Genomic DNA, 24,260 nt, shown 5'->3' on the forward strand with positions numbered 1-24,260 from the left:
TGCTATGAGTCAGGGCCGACTCGACGGCAAACAACAACAACAATGGCTAATGATCGTGAGCATTTCTTCATGTTTGTTGGCCGCCTGAATATCCTCCTTGGTGAAGTGTCTATTCATGTCTTCTGCTCATTTTTAAATTGGATTATTTTTCTTTTTGTTATTGAGGTGTTGGAGTTTTCTACAAATTCTAGAAATAAGTCCCTTGTCAGATATATCATTGCCAAATATTTTTTCCCAATCTATAGGTTCTCTTTTGATTCTTTTGGAGAAGTCTTTGTAAGCACATAAAAATTTAATTTTTATAAGATCCTATTCATCTAGTTTCTCTTCTGCTGTTCGTGTATTTTGGATTATGCTTGATAGTCTATTTATGCCATGTATTAGGGCCCCTAAATTTGTCCCTAGTTTTTCCTTGAGGTTTAACATATAAGTTCTTTGATCCATCTGGAGTTAGTTTTTGTGTATGGTGTGAGGTACAGATCTTGTTTTATTTTTCTGCAATGGATATCTCGTTTTGCCAGCACCATTTATTAAATAAACATTCTCTTCCCCATTTAATGGATTTAGGCCCTTTATCAAAGATCAGCTGACCATAGGTCGATGGATCTATTTCTGCCTTTTCAGTTCTATTCCATTGGTCTATGTGTCTATCATTGAACCAATACCAGGCAGTTTTGACTACTGTGGCTGTATAGTAGGTTTTGAGATCCAGCAGTGTGAGACCTCCTACTTTGTTCTTCTTCAATAGTGCTTTGCTTATGTGAGGTCTCTCCCCTTCCCATATAAAGTCAGTGATTGGTTTTTCCATATCCTTAAAAAATGTTCATGAATCTGGATTGGAATTGTATTGAATGTATAGATTACTTTGGGCAGAATTGACATTTTCACAGTGTTCGATCTTTCTATCCATGAGCATGGTATGTTCTTCCATTTATGTAGATCTCTTATGGTTTCTTGAAGTAGTTTTTATAGTTTTCTTTGTAAAGGTCTTTTGTGTCCCTGGTAAGATTTATTCCCAAGTATTTTATTATTATAGTAGCTATTGTAAATGGTATTGAATTCCTTAATTTCTTTTCCAGCAATCTCTTTGTGTAGAGGAATCCAACTGAATTTTGGATGTTGATCTTGTATCCTGCCATGATGCTAAATCTCTCAGTTAGTTCCAGGAGATTTTTTTACTGAGTCTCTTGGGTTTTCTAGGCAGAGGATCATATCATCACCAAATAGGGATAGTTTGACTTCTTCCTTACCAATTTGGATGCCTTTGATTTCCCTTTCTTGCCTGATGGCCCTGGCTAGGACTTCCAGTACCATGTTGAATAGAAGTGATGATAGAGGGCATCCTTGTCTGGTTCCTTTTCATAAAAGGAATGGTTTCAGACTCTCTCCATTAAGAATAACGTTGGCTTTTGTTTTTGCATAGATGCCCTTTATTATGTTGAGGAATGTCCCTTTTATTCCTATTTTGCTGAAAGTTTTGATCAGGAATGGGTGTTGAATTTTATCAAATGCCTTTTCTGCATCAATTGATATGATCATGTGGTTCTTCTCCTTTGTTTTATTTACATGATGGATGACATTGATTGTTTTTCTAATGTTGAACCATCCTTGCATACCTGATATGAACCCCACTTGGACATAATGAATGATTTTCTTGATATGTTGTTGGAGTGTATTGGCTAGGATTTTGTTGAAGATTTTTGCATCTGTATTCATGAGGGATATCAGTGTGTAGTTTTCCTTTTGAGTTTTGTCTTTGCTTGGTTTTGGTATCAAGGTTATGCTTGCTTCATAAAATGAGTTAGGGAGGATTCCACCCTTTTCTATGTTTTGGAATAATTTGAGTAGGATTGGTGTTAGTTCTTCTCTGAATGAATGGTAGAATTCTCTGGTGAAACCATCTGGGCCAGGATGTTTTTTAGTTGGTAATTTTTTGATGACCTGTTCAATATCTTCTTTTGTTATGGATCTGTTCAACTTTTCCACATCAGTCTGTGTTAGTTTAGGTAAGTGGTGTGTTTCTAGAAATCTATCCATTTCTTCCAGATTTTCAAATTTGTTGGAGTCCAGTTCTTCATAGTATCCTGATATTATCCTTTTATTTCAGTTGGTTCTGCTGTGATGTCACCCATTTTGTTTCTTATTCATGTTATTAGTGTAAAGGATCTTAATGGCAGAGATTTAACTCCTGTGGCTCCTGTGGCTTCAATAAAAGACGATATGTATGTTCACTCTACTATGGCCATTGAGCTGCAGAAGCATGTTGAAAAATTAACCAAAGGTGTAGCTATCATCTTTGAATTGAAACACTACAAGCCTAAAAGAAGGTTTACCAGCCCCAAGTGTTTTGCTTTTATGGAGATAGATGAAATTAAACCTGGGCCAATTATAATAGAACTACACAAGAGACCCACTGACTTTCAAAGAAAGAAATTGTAGGCATTGACCAAGAAACCACTTTATCTTCACCTACATCAAACTTTGCACAAGGAATGATCTTGACATGATGAATACCCTGGAGCTTCTGTGAATGTTACCACTCAGCAGAAACCATCATAGTTCTGAGTAGCATATGTACCCGTCATCAGGCTGGAAGTCAGCTGTACCCATGCTGGTAGGCCAGAGTGAGTCCTTTCATTGCACAGCTGTACTACAGAATTTAAAGTCCAGCTCATCACTGACATGTAAGTCTGCTTTGGATATGACCTTACTGCAGATTTTCAAACATGTTTTTACTTATCAATAGTAAGTACAATCAGTAGATTATACAATTCATAGTCTATTTCCTAATTTGGTACTATTCCTACCCTGCTTCCTGAACAACACTTAATGGGTAGGACATGTTCACCTTCAGTTTAATAAGTAAGAATGTGTTAGAGTTACACACCCACTATTGTCTGTCAGTTTGTCCTACTGTGGTGGCTTGTGTGTTGCTATAAGATTTGAGGCTATACTACTGGTATTTTAAATACCAGCAGGTTCATCCATGGTGGATGTTTCCAGACTAAGACAAACTGAGAAGAAGGAAGGGGCCATCCACTTCTCAAAGAATTGGCCAGTGAAAACCTTATGAATAGCAGTGAAACACTATGAGACAGTGAAACACTGATCTATTACAGAAAACTTTATGAATCACTCTGAAACACTGTCTGATATAGTGACAGAAATGAGCCCCTCAGGTCAGAAGGGACTTGAAATACGACTAGGGAAGAGCTGCCTCCTCAAAGTAGAGTGGGCTTAATAATGTGGATGGAGTAAAGCTTTGGGGACTTCTCTTTGCTGATGTGGTGTGACTCAAAATGGGAGGAAACAGCTGCAAACATCAATTAATAATCTGAGCATGGAATATACAAAGTATGAATCTAGGAAAATTGGGAGTTGTAAAAAATGAAATGGAATGCATAAAGATTGAAACCCTGGGCATCAGTGAGCTGGTTTTAGCCATTTTGAATCAGACAATCATATTATTTACTATGCTGGGAATGGCAAATTGAAGAGGAATGGTGTGGCATTCATCATCACAAAGAATGTCTCAAGATCTATTCCTGAAGTACAGTGCTATCAGTGATAGGATAATAATATCCATAGCCTACAAGGAAGACCACCTATTAATCCTACTATTATTTAAATTTACACACCCACCACTAAAGCCAAAGATGATGAAATTGAAGACTTTTTACCAACTTCTGCAGCTTGAAATTGACCAAACATGAAATCAGGATGTATTGATTATTACTTGTGATTGGAATATGAAAGAAAGAAAGAAGAATCACCAGTAGTGGGGAAATACGTCCTTGGTGATAGAAGTGACGCCAGAGAGTGCATGATAGAATTTTGCAAGACCAATGACTTCATTGCAAATACCTTTTTCAACAACATAAATAGCGACTGTACCTAATCAGATACAATACACAGGAATCAGATTGACTACACCTGTCGAAAGAGGTGATGGAGAAGCTCAATATCTTCAGCCTAAACAAGGCCAGGAGCTGACTGTGGAATAGACCATCAACTGCTCATATACAAGTTGAAGCAAGTCCACGAGGGCCAAAATATAACCTTGATTATATCCCACCTGAATTTAGAGACCATTTGAGGAACAGATTTGATGCACTGAACACCAGTGAGCAAAAATCAGATGAATTGTGGGATGACATCAAGAACATTATCCATGAAGAAAGCAAAAGGTCATTAAAAAGACAGGAAAGGAAGACAAGACTAAAATGGAAGTCAGAAGAGACTCTGAAACTTGCTCTTGAATGGAGAGTCTCTAAAGCAAATGTTAGAAATGACAAGATAAAAGAGCTAAATGGAAGATTTCAAAGAGCAGCTTGAGAAGACAAAGTCAATTATTATAATGAAAGGTACAAAGACCTGGAGTTAGAAAACCAAAAAGGAAGAATACCTTTGGCATTTCTCAAGCTGAAAGAACTGAAGAAAAAATTCAAGCCTCCAGTTGCAATATTGAAAAATTTTATGGGCAAAATGGGAGCTCTAGTGGTGTAGTGCCTAAGGCATTTGACTGCTAACCAGAAGGCTGGTGGTTCAGACCCACTCAGCCACTCGGAGGAAAGAAGATTGGGCAATCTATGTCCATAGAGATATCACCTTGGAAACCCAAGGAGGGGTTGCTTTGTGTTGGAAAATGATGCAATGGCAGTGACTTAGTTTTTATGGGCAAAATATTGAATGATGCAGGAGGCACACAAAAAGATGGAAGGAATACAGTCACTGTACAGAAAAGAATTGGTCGATGTTCAATTATTTCAGAAGTGGCATATGATCAAGAAGCAATGGTACCGAAGGAAGAAGTTGAAGATGCACTGAAGGAATTGGTGAAAAACAGGTTCCAGGAATTGACAGAATACCCATTGAGATGTTTCGACAAACAGATGCTGTGATAGTTGAAGATATGTCAACTTGGCTGGACTTCACTTGTGAGTGGTGTTTCCCATGATGGATCACATGACTGCGTCCTAAGCGGCCGGTCAGTCTAGGGGGAGTTTCCCCAGGGGTGTGGCCTACCTGTAATACTATCCCAGGAACAAACTGGAAAAACGGCATTCCAGATATATGCTTCCTGGAGCAAGCAGCTCGCTGCGCGCCCCGGAGGAGCCTTTTGGATTCCTTCTTTGTTGGGAACGGTGACCCTGCGTGTCAGTTTTGATTCTCCCAGCTCTGCTGTGCTTGCAGGAACCAGACGACTCCGGGCCCCATCTCTCGGCGACCCTGCGTGTCAGTTTGATTCTCCCGGCTCTGCTACGCTTGCGGGAACCAGACGACTCCGGGCCCCATCTCCCTCCAGAGACGAACTTTGTGACTTGAACTCCTCTGCCGTGCGTGTGAAAGCCAGACGGCCCTGGGCCCCATCACCCTCCAGGGACGAACTTTTCAGCTTGAATTTGCCGGCTTCTACACGCTTGTGAGCCATTTATCTAAGATAAATCTCTCTCTCTCTCTCTATAAATATATATATATATACTTTGCTGGTTTTTGTGTTTCTCTAGAGAACCCAATCCAACACAGATGCCATGGTGGAGACACTTACTTATCCATGCCAAGTAATTTGGAAGACATATGCCTGGCCAGCTGACTGGAAAATCCGTATTTGTACCCATTCCAAAGAAAGGTGATCCAACAGAATGTTGAAATTATCGAACAGTATCATTAATATCACACACAAGTAAAATTTTGCTGAAGATAATTACAAAAATAGTTGCAGCAGTATATTGACAGGGAACTTCCAGAAATGAAGGCTGGATTCAGAAGAGGACATGGAACAAGGGATATCATTGCTGATGTCAGATGGATCTTAGGTGAAAGCAAAGAATACGAAAAAGAAATTGTTTACTTGTGTTTTGTTGACTATGCAAAAGCATTCAACTGTGTGGATCATAACAAATTATGGATAACATTGATAAAAAGGGGAATTCCAGAACACTTAATTGTGCTCATGAGGAACTTGTACATAGACCAGGAGGCTGTTGTTTGAATAGAACAAAGGGATACTGCATGGTTTAAAATCAGGAAGGGTGTGTGTCAGGGTTGTATCCTTTCATATTTATTCAATCTGTATGCTGAGCAAATAATCTAAGAAGTTGGACTATATGAAGAAGAATGCAGTATCAGGATTGGAGGAACAACCTGTGATATGAAGATGACACAGCCTTGCTTGCTGAAAGTGAAGATGACTTGAAGCACTTACTAATGAAGATTAAAGACTACAGTGTGAAGTCTGGATTGTTGTTGTTGTTGTTAATGTGCCGTCAAGTTGGACCTGACTCATAGCGACCCCTCCTTGGGTTTCTGAGGCAGTATCACTATGGAAGTAGATTGCTCCATCTTCTTTCAAGGAGTGGCTGGTGGGTTTGAACCGCCAGCCTTCTGGTTAGCAGTCAAGTGCCTTAGGCACTATGCTACCAGAGCTCATTGAAGTCTGGATTACACCTCAACATAAAGAAAATGAAAATCCTCACAACTGGACCAATAAGCAGCATCACAATAAATGGGAAAAAGATTGAAGTTGTCAAAGATTTCATTTTTCTTGGATCTACAATCAATACCCATGGAAACAGCAGTCAGGAAATTAGATGTCATATTGCATTGGGCACATCTGCTGCAAAAGACCTCTTTAAAGTGTTGAAGAGCAAAGATGTCACTTTGAAGATTAAGGTGCACCTAACCCAAGCCATGGTATTTTCAATTGCCTTATATACATGTGAAAACTGGACAGTGAATAAGGAGGACTGAAGAAGAGTTGATGCTTTTGAGTTGTGGAGTTGGCAAAGAATACTGAAAGTACCATGGACTGCCAGAAGAACGAACAAATCTGTCCTGGAGGAACTGCAGCCAGAATGCTCCTTGGAAGCGAGAATGGCCAGACTTCATCTTACCTACTTTGGTCATGTTGTCAGAAGAGACCATTCCCTGGAGAAATGGTATCAAGCTTGGTAAAGTGGAGGGTCAATGAAAAAGGGGGGAGGCCCTCAATGAGATAGACTGACACAGTGGCTGCAATGATGGGCTCAAGTACAAGGATTGTGAGGATGGCGCACAACTGGGCAGTGTTTCGTTCTGTTGTTCTGGGGTTACTATCAGTTGGAGTCAACGCGATAGTTCCTAACAACAGTTACACATCTGCTCACTTCTGTGCCAATATGCTCTTTTGGTTTTTGAGTTAACTTCAAAGTTTGGGTTGCTGTGAGTAGGACAGTATGAAACTACTTTGAAAGGAACTAATTGGCCCACTTATGCTGCTGGAGAGATTCCATCTGGAAATTTATAGGCTGCTTCTCAGCTGGCTTCAGTTCACCCTGCAGGATCCCAGATGGGAGTGTGCCCCAAATTGTAGCAGTGATTTTTCCAGATGACCAGATTGTTTTGAAAAATGAGCATAGTTTTAGTCATGTTGATTAGCTGTTCTCTATCACATTGTTATTCTTCCTGATAACGATTCTAGGCTTAACCTTGGTATCATCTCATAATAATTATTTTTATGAGTATTTTTATGAGTATTCAGCTATCATCAGGTAGCTGACAAGTGGTTTTGTAGTGTCTTCTAAATCATATAATCTAAAAATTATTAAGTCAGATGCTAATGAGATATTGTAGGAATAACAACCATTTTTCTGACAACTGATTGTGAAACCTGCATACCTCTTCTTATAGTGATGAATATGCAAATCTGGAAAAATAAATATATGTGTGTGTGTATATATGCAAGTCATTAGCTTATTATGACTATATTTTTATATTACTTTGGACTTAATGGAGAAGTAAAACTTTCATAGTATACACAAGGTGGACATTTGATACACAGAACTGTAAGATTCGTAGTAGGCTTTCTGTGGGTTAGATGCAGAACCCACATATTTTGACTAGTCACTATTTTAAATGAACAATGCTACTAGCATGAGGGGAATGCAGTGTCAGTACTTGGCCTACTTCTAAACTAGTGTAATCCTAGTCATAGCATTTAATATGTTTGCTTTTTAAATTAAGTAACTACAGTAAGTTGTTTCTTCAGCTCTTGGCCTTCAGAAGATCTGGTGTTTACTTTCACTTGCCTATTAGGTCAATTCTCTACTAGACAGATGTTAATAAAACTTTACGAGCCTGAAAGACTTCTCAGCCAAATTTAGTCGTCTGTCAGTTTGATTGGATTAATTCAAATTCTAAAATGATTCAATCCACAATAGCTCTAGGGGATGAAGAATGTGCCTTACTAAATTAATTCATTGTTCACTCAAGTCAGACTTACATGTTGTCAGATTCTCAGACTGTAAGCTCCTCAAGGGGCAAGAAGTGCATTTTCTCCATGTCATGTAAATTCTCTAAGGTGCTTGGTAGCATTCTGTACCCTGTGGAGTACAATTTGTTTGATATTGCTGATAAGACCTAAAAAATAATCCCTTAAAAAACCTGCTTTTAAAGTGTAGCAAAACGGGGGGCGGGGGTGGGGGGACAGCAGAAAGAACACAAAAATGTGTAAAGCATTGTAAAAAAAACATTACCCATAATCTTACAATTCAGAGGTAACCATTAATAATATTTCAGTAAATTAAAATGTATTTTAAAGACCTTTCCCAGCCTCATGGGAGGCTAGAAGCAGTATTGGATTTAAATGATGGTGATGAAGAGGTGAGCTATGAGTTAGGGCTGTCTATGCATCACATGGGTAGATTCTATGATTGGTGATGGTAGTGAGGTCATGAAATCTTTCTCCTTGACTATCTTTAGAGCTTGTATAGATATGTTTGGGTGAGTCTTGTCTCAGTCTTTCCCAATACTGTTTAGGGCTCTTTCAAAAGGCAATCAGTCCTCAAAAGATTTTTCTGCAACAAAGTAATTATTGAAATAGGGTCATTCATTCAACAGATTGAGTGCCCACCATGTGTGGTGTTGTTGTTATTGTTATGTGCCGTTGAGTCGGAACTGACTCATAGCGAGCCCTCCTTGGGTTTCTGAGGCAGTATCACTACTGAAGTAGATTGCCCAACCTTTCTTCCGAGGAGTGGCTGGTGGGTTTGATCTGCCAGCCTTCTGGTTAGCAGTCAAGTGCCTTAGGTACTATGTTACCAAATATGATGAACCCAAGTAAATGCTAGTGGGAGCACAGACACTAAACCCAAAATACAAAGAAGTGAAACATGGAGGGAGCAGGAGAGCTACACATTTGTTGATCATCTTCCCTGCAGAAAGTTTAGCAAACATGATCTCATTTTATCTGGGACCTGAAGGAGGTAATTTGACTTCTCTGAACCTCAATTTCATTTGGAAATGGAGGTAAGCTCTACTCCTAGTTATTGAGACAATGTGGTAGTTCAGTTTGTGTGTCAACTTGGCTGAGCCTGGTTGAGTGGGTGGGCAGCTGGATGTAGTATTCCCCATGATGAGACTGGCAATCAGCTCCATGGTGGAATCTACTGGGAGCAGCTGAGTAACTGCTTTAGGGACGTGGTTCGGTTCCTGTGTATAAGGAGAAGCCTTGGGGAATGGTCACTAGCTTATGGCACTCTTGAACCCTGTTTGTAGCTGTGTCATTGCTCAGCAGCCTACCATGCCCTACCAACCTTGGGACTTTCAATGGACTTGAATTAATGGCCTGCCATGTGGTTTGGTAACATGTGCCTTTTTACTTGTCAACCTTGGGCTTGTCAGCCTCAGCAGCAAGCAGCTGTCTGAGTAAAGAAAAGCTTCTAGCTTCAGTGGGCCCAGAGCAGGAGGCAAAGCTGAGGCCCAAGGCTGAGGGGCTTTCACCCAGCCCCTAGAGCCTGGCACTTTGAACTCGGACTTAAAGCCTCCAGACTGTACGAGAATAAACTCCTGTTTGTTCAAGCCATCCCATTTATGGTATCTTCTGTTAGAGCGGCACTAGGTAACCAGAACAGACAACATTTGCTAGGGTGGCAAACCTTGCTTCAGGGCTTGGTCACTGAAGTATAACAATGAGGCACTTTTTATACTTCGGACACTAAACCTTCTCCAAGTGGGCACAGAGAAGGAGATGGCATTTAGTGTCTCTGTGTCAGGCACTTTACAAAAGTCCTATTTAATCCACTTTCCCCCTTTGAGTTTGTTACGATGTTCCAGTTGTCCAAATGATGGCAGATTTCATGCCCAAGGCCCCACAGCTGGGAGAAGATTGCAAGGGGATTCAAACCCAGGCCTGCTGAAGTTCACAGACAGTGGTAGTACATCCTCTCACAGTGAGGTTCGGGGTACGTATATGTCCTTTTGGGGATTACAGGTTAGCGGTTGGTGGCATGTTTGTTACTCAGATTTCTGAGTATGTGCTTTGCTCATAACTGCAGTGTGAAAACAGTGACTCATCCTCAAACAGGGGAGGGTTGAGCATCAGACTTATTTATCTTACTGTGGCACCTGTGTTGACTTCTAAAGAGAATTTTTAATAAAAGCACTGATAAAAACAGAAAAACACAGACCAAAAATGTAGTTTTTTTTTTTTTTTTTTTTTTTTGGGTGTACCTCATTACTCACGAGTTTCATTAACCTAAAAAATCACAACTACTTTAGGTTTAATAAGTAAAATTTCCAACATACCTTGTTTAGTAGTCTGAATATACTCTATTTTCACACTTCATAATGACATTGTTATTTGTTTCTGTAAGGGCAGAGACCCTGAAATAGTCACATCTGGATCCCTCCATGACTTGGTCCAGGTGTGAGAACTAGTCAGTGTTTGCTAATTAAAAAGGCCTTACTAGTTTTCCTTTGCTGCCGTAACTAAGGAGCTGTGGTGGTGCTGTGGTTAGGGCATTGAGCTGCTCAACAAAAGGTCGGTGGTTTGAACCCCCCAAGGGAAAGATGAGACAAAGATTTACAGGCTTAGAAACTTTGTGGGCAGTTCTCATTGTTCTGTAGGGGCACTGTGAGTGGGAATTGACTCGACGGCAGTGGGTTTAGTTTGGGTTTGCTGCTGTAACTACACTGCTGTCACTACACGCTTTAATAGCTTAAAACATCTATGTATCTTACTTTCTGTAGATCAGAAGTCTGGACACAATGTGACTCAGCTGGTTCTATGCTTAAGAGTCTCATAAGGCTGAAATCATTATGTCTACAGGACAGTGTTCCTTCCTGGAGGATAATGTTTTCTAGTCTCATTCAGGATATTGTCAGAATTTAGTTCCATGAGGTTACAGAACTAAGGTTCCTGTTTCTTTGCTGGCTGTTGGCAGGGCTTGTTCCAGTTTCTTGAGGCTGCCTACAGCCGTTGGCTCATGGCCCCTTTCAAAGCCAGCAACAGTGGATCAAGTGCCTCTGAAGCTTTCAGTGTTTCTTTACTTTCTGTCTCATCGCTGCAAAGCATGTCTTCTGCTTTCCCCTTCCATTTTTAAAGGCTTATGAGATTACACTGGACCCACTTAGATAATTCAGACTAACCTCCATGTTTGAAGTCACTTTTGTCATGTAATGTGACAAATCCACAAGTTCACAGAATTAGGGTGTGGACAGCTTCGTTAGCATAGTGGCTAAGGCACTTGACTGCTCACCAGAAGGCTGGCGGTTCAAACCCACCAGCCACTTCTCGGAAGGAAGGTTGGGCAATCCTACTTCCGTAGTGATACTGCCTCGGAAACCCAAGGAGGGGTCGCTATGAGTCGGGCCAACTGGACAGCAAACAACAACAACAACACAGCTTCGTTGGGGATGGGGAGGGAAGGATATTCTGCCTACTCCCAGTGCCCATAATAAACACGTTATTTTTAGAGTGAATCTTTTCTAGTTATTTGTTGGAGATCAAAGAGGTGAAGCCACTCAAGAAGAAATGTGAAACAAGTCAAATGACAAAGGTTAATGTGTCAGTTGTAGATTTAAGAAAAAAAAAAATCACCTAATTTCTCTTCATTTTTGAGGGGCTGTTACTCCTCTCTCCTCCTCGCGGTGAAGTTAAAAGGGAAAGAAGCATGCTTTATTTCACCTTGCACAGTCTGTTCACTTTGCAGGATCTTGTTGAGTGTGGAAATCTGGGTGACTGGATCAGAAGCAAGCAGTCACCTGAGTGCAGAGGGTAGGCAGCGCAGGAACAGTGGTCTCTCAGCACTGGCTCTCCTGGACTTAACACCACGAAGCAAGGAGTGTATTTCCTCTCTGAGAGAAATAATTTCAAGTGCGGCCACGTTGACCCAGCTTTCTTAGATGTGAAGAGCAGGCCCTTAATCCAGTTCAGCACTGACTCTGGGAATGTTTTCCCACACTGATTCAACAAAACCAAAACCAAACCAAACGCACTGTGGCCAGTCAGATCCGACTCATAGCGACCCCTTCTTTGGTTTCTCTACAGAAGTAGATTGCCCGATCTTCCTTCCCAGGAGTCTTCTGGTTAGCAGTCAAGCGCCTTAGTCACTATGCTACCAGAGCTCCTTTGATTCAACAAACGGGCCAAGGAAACATGTATGCTGGGTGCTCTGACCCTCTTATTTAACATGCTGCCATCAAGGCTCAGAGAGGCTATGGACTTTACCCATTGTCTCTCACCTGCTGGTAACAGCTACCACTTATTAAATATTTGCTGTATGCCAGGAGCCAAAGTCTATGGAGCTAATGTCAAGGTCCGCCTAAGGTTTTATGTTAATTCTAATCCCAATAATGCCGTTAAGTATTAGACTCATGCTGTCTATGAGAGCTCAGAGAGGTGCGTTCAGCCACTCGTTTTGGGCCGACAGCCAGGGAGTGTGGCTCAGCCAAGATTCCAGTGCAGGTCCGTTTGACTTAGGGCTGTTTTAGTCCGGAGAATAAGGCCTTGGGTGCATTCTGGTCAGTGGGCCCCAAAGTCCAAGTTCTTTACAACACCCGTCATCATATCACAAAGTTCACCAAGTAATTAGAGCGTTCTAGGCTGCAAGTGCAGCCAGTGCACACACATGGCGCCAGCAAAGCACAGGAGAAATGGGGAACTGCTTAGGTCTGTCAATTGTGGAATAACCGTTTTACTGGTATGAGTGTCTTATCTCATTATTATGCGGCGATGAGTCATTTAGGGGCGGTCCAAAAGGGAAAGTCCTGCCTTTTGTCACCTACGAGAAATGTAGGTGAGAAGCGTTTAGGCGGGGAGACACAGAGTGTGCACCAGGTATCAACTCCTAATTCATGATCCCTACTTACCAGCCCTGCGGCCCAAGGCACCAAAGGGGTTAAGTGTGGCTGACCGCTTTCGTAAAGATTTACAGCCTTGGAAACCCTATGGGGCAGTTCTACTCCATCCTATAGGGTCGCTATGAGTCGCAATAGACTCCACCAAAATAGGTTTGGTTTTTGGTTTTTTCGGGGGAGTTCGGCCAACGCCCCTTCCCAGCATAGCGTCCCAGAATTCCTCAGGCCCCCATCCAGTTCCCGGACATCGCGAGACTCCACCCAGTGCCTTCCCCGAACGATGTCCCGTCCCCCTTCTTCACCCAGCTCTGCGAGAAGCGGAGGAAGGGAGGGAGAGAGCGGAAAAGACGGGCCGTGAAGGACGCCGGGAAATGCGGTCCAAGTGTTTAACGCAGCCATATTCTTCCGGAGCGGGAGAGGCCAGAGAGGCAACCCGGACTACGATTCCCAGTTGCCCTTTCGGTTTGTTTTTGTTCAAAAAAAAAAAAAAAAACCCACACTCCCCCTCCTCACTCTTCACACACACTCACACACACCCACGGCAGACACGCATACACCCCGGCGCCGAAGGAAAAGCCTTCCTGCCCCGCCGCCCGTCCTGTCTCGGTCCTTCAGTGAAGCGGGAAATCGGAGGCCGAAGCAGTGACCTCTGACCCCATGGTAATGCGGAGCCGCCGCATTCCTTAGCGATCGCGGGGCCGCCACCGCCACCGCCGCCGTGGACGACTGACGCAGCGCGAGCGCGTGGAGCCACCGCCGCCCCTCCCCCACCGCCGCCCTCGCGCCGGGTCTCGCTCCAGCCGGTCTCCGTGAGCCCGCCCCCTCTCCCCGGCCGCACCCGAGTTCTTTATAGTGGCCGCCGCCACGCCCCCCCCGCCGCTGCCGCCGCCCCGCGCCTCTGCCGCCGCCCCAACCCGCCCCGCCCGGAGGTCCCGCGTGGAGCTGCCGCCGCCGCCGCCACCGCCGCCGGGGAGGAGGAGAATGAAGGACAAACAGAAGAGGAAGAAGGAGCGCACGTGGGCTGAGGCCGCGCGCCTGGTGAGGCCGGCCTCTGAGGGGGCTCAGTAGGGGGTATGGGGGTGGGTTCGCCGCGTACCCCCACGAGGAGGGGGAGGGGCGAAGCCCTGTTTTTTGCGGGAGGGGGCGGGGCCACGCTTCGTTTGGGAACGGGACAACCTTTCCAGCGCGAGCTGGGTGGGGGTCCCCCGTCCGGCGGGCAGTGGCGCCCATTTCTGCACGCCCCCCTCTAAATTCCTGCGGAGGGGCGAGCCAGCCGGCCTGCTCCTCCCCCTCCGGGCGGCGGGGCCCCAGCCTCCCCTCCCCCACAATTTGGCGGCGTCTGGGGGTCTGGGGAAGCTTCGTTTATTCACCCAGGGGAATTAGGTTTCCAGGAAGGGTTGGAAGCCCCTCCCTCGCTTCCTGGTGGGTAATGGGGTGGTGGGTTTGACTTCGGGCGTGGAAAAGCCCCCAGTTTCAAGGACGCAGTGGCATTTTGAGCTTTTTCAATATAAACCAGGTGTGTGGAATGAAGCACGTGCTTACTCCCAGCTTGAACCCTGAGCTGTGGTTATCAAACTTTAGTATCCTGTGGGGACACTTGGGAGATGGGCAGAAATGTTTGTTCTAGAGTCCCACTTTAGATAGACTGACTCCGAGATTCTGAGGTAGAGCCTGAGACACTTCATTTTAACCAGCTTCTCAGGTGATTCCGATGCAAGTGGCCCACAGACCACACTTTGAGAAACGCTGACTAAAGTGTTTTACTTCCTAAGCTAGAGCCACGGCAGACACTTTGGACAGAACTGACCATCACACTTTCCGAAGAATGTATGTGTGTGTTCTCCATTCCTCAGTGTCCTGATGCATGTGTACATGAAGTGTTGGAGAAAGACAAAAGTATCTGTTTGAAGATACTGCTTGGCAAAGGAAAGAGTAATTTTAAGTGTTTGAAGCTGCCTGGTGAGGGGAGGTTGTGAATTTTCGTTTGCAAAGCCTCAGAGAACTTGTAAGTGAAATATCTCTCCTTTTGGATTTGCACCCACAAAGCTAAGACACTTTGAGACATGTTCTTGTAAAATCTTGCTGATGACAATAGTAACAGGTATACTTTGCCTAAGGATGTTACTTCCTCAGAACTGTCACAGAGCAGTTAAAATGCAGATGGTATACTTGTCTCTTGGCACCCAGTAGTTTATGTGTAGTTGTTCAAATTCACTTTTAATGATGAATGAGTTTCAACCTTCTAATCTTTCATTTTATGGGAAAGTAAGTGAGGTTCCTGCTTCAGAGGTGTTGTACAAAGAAAGATGAATAGGTGTTGAAGTTAATACAAGCCTCTTTCTTTCTTGGAGCCTGTAAAACTCGATTTCTTGATTTCCAAGGACTATAGATGTTTGTTTGATCCATAGGAGTATCTTCAGTGGAGTTCCTGATCATCTTCCCTGGGCATTTGTTGCCAGGGAACAGACAGAGCAGTTGTGCGGAAAGTTTTTTGTTTCTGTTAATTTGGTTTGGCGTGTGAAATTTGAAGATTGTGAACTTCCTAAATATTTTTCTGATTGAAATAAAATCAGAAGTTTTTGGTTAACTTTCAGGATTTCTTGGAGATTTCAGGATTTCTCCAATGTTGCTTTGCCTGGAAACAAATTTAGGCCTGAAAGGGGCTGGGGGGAGTAGGGGAGCACCAAAAGGATGTATTCTGTTTTTTTCTGGAGGCTGAGTCTTGGGTGCTCATTGAAACTGTCCTCTGAGTTCCTGTTATGCAGGTGTTTATGACTCTGGGCTCACAGAGTTAATTTGCTTGCCAGAATTTTACTTGTTAGAAGTAGGTGAAAGTACCTTTAAATCCTGTGTTATTTATGTCTTCACAAAATTCTCAAGTCTATTTGTCTCAAAGCTCTGTTGGCTCTTACTAGTACTTGAAAGACTTTGGGAGTTTGGGGTGCATTGCCGTTAAGCCTCTTCAGGTGTTTGAATTTATTGTGATCTGAGCTCCAATGTCCAGGCTATTTCTCTTTTATCAATGGATCAGCTTCATGCTAGATTATACAAGCAAGTTCTTTTCATTAAAAATAGGAATAGGAATTTATGGTGCATTTATACATGTGAAAGAGGACTTGTGGAAATATGTGTAATTTTGCATGTCCTTTAGTTTTCATCTCTTTGAATGGGATTGTTTGGTGAATAAGGAGAAATTTTTGGAGACCTCTTCTCCCCCCCCCCCTTTTTAAATTTAAGTTTGCTGTAACAGAGTGCGGGAGAGTTTGTGAGAGTTAGACTGGACAGAGAGGTCTGACTAGGAGTGATGAGTAGTGGTAGGGCAGTTGTTGTTGTTAGGTGCCGTCGAGTCTGCCCCGACTCATAGTGAGCCCTCCTTGGGTTTCCGAGGCAGTATCACTACGGAAGTAGGATTGCCCAACCTTCCTTCCGAGGAGTGGCTGGTGGGTTTGAACCGCCAGCCAGCCGTCTGGTTAGCAGGCAAGTGTCTTAGCCACTATGCTACCAGAGGTGGGGCAGTTAGGTTACCTGAATACTTCTCTTTCAACAGGTGAATTTGGATACTTGAAAACACAATCAGATGCACTTGCTTGGGGGTAGTTTCAGATTGCTCCTGGCCTTGCTCAGATTGGTGGCTAGGATAGCCTTTTAAAAAACTATTTCAGTAGAGGAAAAAGGCAGATTCTGAGAATTCCAGTAGAATAGTAGCATACAGGCAGTTCTTGGATTATTAACGACTTCTGTTCCTGAGTCGGTCTTTAAATTGCATCTGTACGTAAGTTGGAACAGTGAGGTATAGTTCATATCTGAGGTCACTCACGCAAATGTTTTAGTATATAGTGTACTGTTTACCTTTCTGTGCATCAGAACATTAAATACTTGCAGATACACTAAAACATCTTTAACATAAAATAAAACAGTAATAATGTGTTGATGTAGGTCACAAAGTAGCACCCGTTATTACCAACAATTGTACCTCAAATTTTTCATAAATAATAGGCTTTATGGGGAAGGGGAGGGTTGAGTTTGTAACTGGGTTGCAGTAAGTCAAGCTTCGTAACCCTGGGACTGCCTGTACTCCAGGAGATTTGATTTTTGCACAGGTTCATTAGGTCATTGAGAAGTGGATATTCTTTTTCCAAACATTTTGAAGTGTCTTTTCTAGACTTAAGAGGTAGACTTTCCAAGGTTGGGTGGGTATAAATCCTCTTCCTTGTTAAGTTACCAGCAATTTGTTTGGGAGAAGATAGCCGAGGGGATTTCCCTTCAAACTGAGTGCCCTTAAATGGATTCTCTCTGGCTTTGAGAAATTCTTCATTGCCTGCTTTATCTTTCACTTTGATTCATGACTGACCATTCTTACATCAAACATTTTTTTTCCCTTTGAAGTAGAAGAAGAGATACTTAAAAAAAAAAAAAAAACAACTAGTGTACGCTTTTGTGTGTGTGTGTGTGTATACTAGGACTAGAATACTGCTGCATTGTTGTTGTACTAAAGGCTGGGAGCATTTTAATAAAAGAGAATACTTTGTATCTTTTGATGTAACTTTCCTTTAGAAATTTTGCTTCCCTGGGTTTAGAGTCTCAGGCTCTTCCTGCCTGCTGTTTAAATAATTGGTAGATAATTTTTTAGAGTCCTACTTCTTCAAAAACAAACAAACAAAAAGACCCTAAAAAAAAAATCACTAGCTTAGTTCACACTTAATTAGTATCAAAGAAATGGTACTTTGTGGTAGTGAACATTAGCAACTTGTATAGTTTTTATTGTGGGTTGGTTCAGGTCAGTATTTCCTATGTTGGTTCTTGGTTAGATTCTTGGCGTACAAAGATAGATAAGGCTTGCCCCCCTGAGAAGCTTATGGTGTTTTAGGGGTAAGGAGAATCCAGCCACATGGATAGAATTTCATTCCAGGCATGATAACTGCCATCATGTTGTTGTTGTTGTTGTTAAGTGCCGTCGTGTCAGACCCGACTCATAGCGACCCCTCCTTGGGTTTCCGAGGCAGTATCACTACGGAAGTAGATTGCCCCATCTTCCTTCCGAGGAGTGGCTGGTGGGTTTGAACCGCCAGCGTTCTGTTTAGCAGTCAAGTGCCTTAGGCAGTATGCTACCAGAACTGCCATCATAGATATATAAAATAGAGTGAACAGATGGATTAGTTCCTGCCTGTTGTCTAGGCATAATTATTAATAGTTTCCCTTTTCACTCGTAAGTTTCTTGGTTTAGAAGATAAATTATATGTGTTATGGAACTATGGGGACACTGAAAAGAGACATTTAGCTGTGCCTGGCAGAAACCAGAGAAGGCTTCCTGAAGGAAAGTGCTCTCTGAGCTGACTTGTGAAGGGTGAGTAGGAGTTAGTCTTGTCACAGGGCATGAGCAGGAGCTGGTGACAAGAAATAACAGAGGTGTATGTGTGCATTTGCAGGGTAGAGAATGTGAGAGTGGAGTAGAACTACAAGTAGTTATTGGAGCATAAAATTTTTGTGTGTCATGCTACTGAGCACCTATTCTGTGCCAGGCACTGTTGGTGTGGCACTTAAATTCTCTCTGATTGGTAAAACAAGTCAGACATTAGTATCCTTATGCATGAGTGAGGGAACCAAGGCTCAAGTTGAATAGGTAACTTGCTAGTGATTCGAAGGCCAGAATTCATTCAAATCCAGAGCTATCTGATTGGTTCTAAAGCATCTGCTTTTCTAGGGGTCCAAACTGATCTGGAAGCTTCAGCTTTGCTTTATATGATTAGGGAGATGTTAAAGGATTTTAAAGCAACAAAGTGATAGGACAGGTTTGCTTTGTTGGGGTGACCTCAGCTATGGTCTTGTTTAGTGAGGAAGGAGTTGCTAGAATTCTGCCTGGCACAGAGTAGGTGCTCCATTTGTTTGGTAAATGAAGGATGGTATTCAGATTAAGAATGGATTTGAGAAAAGCAGGGCTGGACACACGGCTATCAGTGAAGAGGCTGTTGGGTTGGGTCGGGTAAGAGTGACTGGGGGCTGAGGGAGAGGTGAGAGTGAAGGACGATGCCTCTGATTTAGGTGACTGGACAGGCTGCCACCTACGGTAGCATAATAGGAGTGGATCTGAAGGTTGGCAGCTTCAGTTCACCCAGAGTCATACGGAGTCAGACCTGATGTGGTGGCAGCTGATTTTGGAGTCCCTGGGTGGTGCAGACAGTTAAGCACTCCACTGTTAACTGAAAAGTTGGTGGTTCAGGTTCACCCAGAGGCACCTTGAAGAAAGACCTGGTGACCTACTTCTGGAAAGTCAACCATTGAAAACCCTGTGGTGCACAGTTCTACTCTGACACAGATGGGATTGTCATACGTCAAAATCAATTTGACAGCGCCTGGTTTACTGTGTTTTTACACAGATAACATGCATGTTATACAGTTTTCACACACTGTGCAACCCTTGTGTGTTAGCTTCTTATGTGGGTGATATGTGTACATGTTTTTTATGTGGGTGCATTATATGTGGAAAAACATGGTATAGATGATCAAGGAGGGATATTCAGCACAGAATTGAATATTTGAGTCTGAAGTTTGGGGAGAAGTCAAGGTGAGAGGTTGAGATTTGGGAGTTAACAGAATTCAGGTGGTAGTTGAAACTGTAAGATACTATGTTACCTAAGGAGAATATGAAAATTGAGAAAAAAAAGGCTCAGAATGGGATTGTGGTAAATAGAGGTTTTACTTTAACATCTATTTCTCTAAACGTTGACTTCCTTTAGTGCTAAGGGCTTGTATTCTTTTAGACTGCTGCTGAAGATACTCTGTGTGAAGCTGCTAGCTTTACATTTGTGATAGAGTCATACTTTGTTATTATGATTGGTAAAGAATGGAAAATGTTAGTTTGGTTTAGAATAACCTCAGCAGCTACACAGGTAGAGAAAATACGAAGATATTGACAGCCTGTCTTTCTTCACTTAGAAGAATAGCATTTCTAAAACAACTCAACTTCTTAAGTGATGCTAACATAAATGGGACATTCCATTTTTCATGGTTTTGCTTGCACCAGTCACATGGAGTTGCCGAATAAAGTTGTCAACTGGCAAAATGTAAACATCAGGATTTTACAACATAGTAGCAAAAGCATCATATTAAAAATATGAGCAGTAATCAAACATCCTTAGAAGAGAAAATCTGAACGCTTTTTTGTGTTAATTTATTGTGCAGCACTGTGTATTCTGTGGTTTAGTTACGTTAACAATGTCAAATTAAGTACTAACCAAGGTTACTAGGGCCCCACGTATATGTGTATATATGTATACGTATACACATTGTGTGTATATGTATTTATATATATATACATCCTGTTTGCTAAGAAGATGTGTGTTCTTAGAATTGAGAATTAGAGAATTTCAGGTAATTGCAATCATATCCAATAACTGGATATATGTGTAATAATGACACTGCTGGTCCTTCTAGCAGGACTGTAGTCCATGATGCAGATTGATGGATGTGAATGGAAAAACTGCACACTGAATCAGGACATTTGTATTTCTTCAGGTATTAGAAAACTACTCGGATGCTCCAATGACACCAAAACAGATTCTGCAGGTCATAGAGGCAGAAGGACTAAAGGAAATGAGGTTTGTATTGATCTTGTTGCTTAACATGAGGGTTTCACAGGGCATGTGACTTCTGTAGTTATGTAGTGATGTGAGTATACATGTATATTTTTATGTGCTTGTGTGTGGGGTGGTGGTGGTGAACTATCTCCCAGGTTGTGTCCTCTGGGAAGGAGTGGGTGAACATCCTTCTCTTTTCCTCAGAGATGTAGTAGTGGCTCTCCCCATCTTTGCTCCCCCTTGAATCTTGGACATGAAGCTTGTTTATTTTGTAAGAGGTGAGGGCATATCCTCTCTTGGACTTTGTTTCAGTAATAGAGAAGGATGAGGCCCTGAGACACTGTAGTCTGTACTCCTCCACATCATACTTCTGAAGTCCTTTCTTTTAGGGTAGGGGTGGTCTTTTGAGTGCAAAATCCACTGGCTTTTTTCCATGCTAATTCTAGCCATTCATGATATAAATTTACTGAATTTTGAGGGATCATTGATTTTTCTTTTATGTAGTTTTCATAGAGATGCAACAAGTTAGAAGTATAAGAGGTACAGCAGGAACTCAAACATGAAAATTAGTGATTGTCCTTAATACTACTTTCTCCTTGCCCTTAACCCCTAACTTTTTTTCCTCTCCTCTGTTTCCTTTTTTCTTGAAATTTTATTTATTTTGTTGTTGACAGTATACACAGCAAAACATACACCAATTGAACAGCTTCTACATGTACAATTTAATGACACTGATTACAGTCTTCGGGTTGTGTAACCATTTTCTCCATTCTTTTCTAAGTAATTCCTCCCCCAAGACCATAAATTCATTGCCCCCTAAAGTTCCTGTTTAATCTTTCAAGTTGCTCTTTTCACTTTAATCCCACATAAATCGTTCTTAAAAGAGCATAATGCTCAAGACAGACTTTTTTTTTTTTTTTTTTCACTAAACTACAGTTTGGTTTTAAGAAGACTTCAGGGAATATTTTTGGTTTAAGGCTTAAAGATTATCTCAGGGCAGTAGTTTCAGGGGTTCATTCATCCCCCATGGCTCCAGGAAGTCTTGAGTCTGTGAGTATTTGAAATTCTGTTCCCTTTTTTTCATCTTTTGATCAGGATTCTTCTGTGGAATCTTTGATCAAAATGTTTAGTAATGGGAGCCAGGCACCATCTGGTTCTTGGGGTCTCCTGGCAAAGGAGGCAGTTGTTCTTGGAAGCAATTAGCCATACCTTCCACATCCTCCTATTTCTGATTTCTCCTCCTCCTGTTGCCCCAAGCAAATAGAGACCAATTGTTGTGTCTTGCATGGCTGCTTTCAAGCTTTTAAGACCCCAGGCACTATGCAAAGAACTAGGAGATGGAACAGAAGCCCTAAACTTGTTATTAGGCCAGTTAACTGGGATGTCCCGTGAAACCATGACCCGAAATGTCCAAACCAAGAAACGAAATACCATGAAGTGTTTGGTTAGACGTAAGCAGCTTCAGCAGCTACTCTTTCTTTCTTTCTTTTTTTTTTTTGTCATTGTTCTAAATATATCTATTACACAACTTTTGCCAACTCAGTTATTTACAGGTGTACAACTTATTGATAGCAATTAGAATAATCACACTGATTAAGGGTAGGGTTGCCAGCCAGTTACTCTTAATTACAATCAATCAATTGTACACCTGTAAAAAGTTGAGTTGGCAAAAGTTGGGTGATATATATATATCAGTTCGATTAAGGGTAGCTCCTCCCCCACCCTTGCTCCTGGTAACCTAATAAACCTTGTTGTCTGTGCATTTGCCTTTTTTAATCTTTTTATTTAAGTGAGGTCATGCAGTATTTTTCCTTTTGTGATTGACTTACTTCACTCAGCATACTGTCTTCTAGCACCATCACTACTGTAGTATGTATCAAGGCTTTGTTTCTCCTGCTGGCTAAGTGGTATTCCTTTTTTAAAAAAATTTAAATGTGGAAGAAGGAGGGCATAACATAGTTCCAGAACAAATGGCATATAGTTTTGCTGGTCAAGCTTTAGCTGCTTGAATTGACCTCTTAGGGTCAAAAGGTCTTTACTTTCCAATTTTCAGTTCAGACATCTCAAATTGACATTTTGTGGGGGGGAAGATCAGGATTGTCTAGATCATGTTCATTTAAATAGTAGCTATGCATTGTGTAGTGTTATAATTGTGCTTTATTTTTGTTTTTATGGGCTATTTCCCATCATGCTGCTGTCTGCACTGCTGTTGGACCACTATGCCTATAGAAGGTAAATTAGTCCCTTTGGGACAGATGGAACTGAGAACCTTCATTCTTCCTCTTATAGAAATTATGAAGCAGTCATGGTGGCTCGTGATGAGTGAGCGGCTCTGTAATTTGTAGACAGAGGTATAGTGCGTAGGAGTCACATTGCTCACAGGACTCTGCCAGCATGTAGTTTCCCTTGTAGCAGAGATGTTAGCACACCCACTTGATACTCCAGACTCTGCCCAAGGCTTCTTTAGAGAGATTGGTTCTTGATGAACATTTTTTTTTTTTTTGGTTTGAGTGTGTTCCAAAGCAGAATACATAATAGGTGGTGTTTTTTTCTTTTTCCCCCTTCTTTTTTATAAATGGCTTTTTTAGAGTTAGGATTTATTTTTAACATTGCATAAATTAGGCTCTCTAGTTCTGAAAAATGAAACACAGAGACTGAAGATATTTCTCTTTTTTTAACATGCTGGGGAGAGGGAAGAAAAGGTGCTTAGGTGATCCTTAGCACTAACATGCAAGGGTCAAACTGAGTTAATGTTAAGAATAGGCATTTGTCTATTTTTGACAGCTTTTTAAAGATTTGGTAAGTAGCCTCTGTCTCACTGAGTTGTCATTGTTTTGTAACCTACATTGTGGCAGAGACTGTGAAACAGCTTAATAGGCTATCATTTTTGGTTTCATGTTTGAACATAACTGGGTTTTAAATCCATCTGACTTGCTTTTCTTTATACATTCAAATTTAAATGATTGCCCTTGGTAGATGTAGAATAAAACTTAACCTCCTCTCCTCCCACTGCAGAAAAAAACAAGGTGAACTTCTGTTCCTTTTGTGTGCTTATTAAGAAATTCTTAACTGAAAAAGTATGCTTGTTTTATTGGGACAGCATCTTTGCTTCTGTGGTCTTTGTGCTGATAATGTCATGTGGCAATATTTGAGCCTGATAGGTTAAAATGTAGATGCTAGGAAATTCAGTTTGGGTTTTTAATTTTTAAAATTTTACTGGAATTTAATATTAAAATATTGGATAATTTTTTTTCAAAACTCCTAAGTGAACTTGAAAAATCTTTGTTTTTTTTTTCCCTAAGTTACTTGGGAATATGGTTCATATTATCAGAAGTCACTGAAGAAGTATTAGATAGGGAGTAGGGTGTTCTGTAACATGTTTAACCCCAGAGGTCTTTGGTTGTGGTATGTGTGACTTTCATTTTGTTACTCTTACTGCTTTCATAGCAGAATCATTGTCATGGATCTTTCCTGCATTGTTCCCCTTTTCTTGATTTAAGAATGAGTTGGAGGGTATTAGGACTTTGAATAAATGGCATATGGGTTTATGTGACTCTTATCCATCCTTTT

General features: G+C 41.8%; 1 protein-coding gene and 1 pseudogene across 1 annotated transcript in view; both read left to right on the plus strand.

The window, feature by feature from the left end:
- The window catches only part of LOC103191709, a 5,558-nt pseudogene extending 3,062 nt beyond the window's left edge, over positions 1-2,496 (plus strand).
- Positions 2,497-14,097: 11,601 nt separating this feature from the next.
- The window catches only part of ASXL1 (ASXL transcriptional regulator 1), a 112,970-nt gene continuing 102,807 nt past the window's right edge, over positions 14,098-24,260 (plus strand). The window contains exons 1-3 of the mRNA XM_007934547.1: positions 14,098-14,154; positions 20,629-20,711; positions 22,920-22,922. Of these exons, the coding sequence (XP_007932738.1) occupies positions 14,098-14,154; positions 20,629-20,711; positions 22,920-22,922 (143 nt within the window). The remainder of the gene's footprint in view (positions 14,155-20,628; positions 20,712-22,919; positions 22,923-24,260) is intronic.

The sequence above is a fragment of the Orycteropus afer genome, unplaced genomic scaffold, assembly GCF_000298275.1.
Source record: "Orycteropus afer afer isolate SDZICR_OR568_19922 unplaced genomic scaffold, OryAfe1.0 scaffold00020, whole genome shotgun sequence".
Lineage (NCBI taxonomy): Eukaryota > Metazoa > Chordata > Mammalia > Tubulidentata > Orycteropodidae > Orycteropus > Orycteropus afer.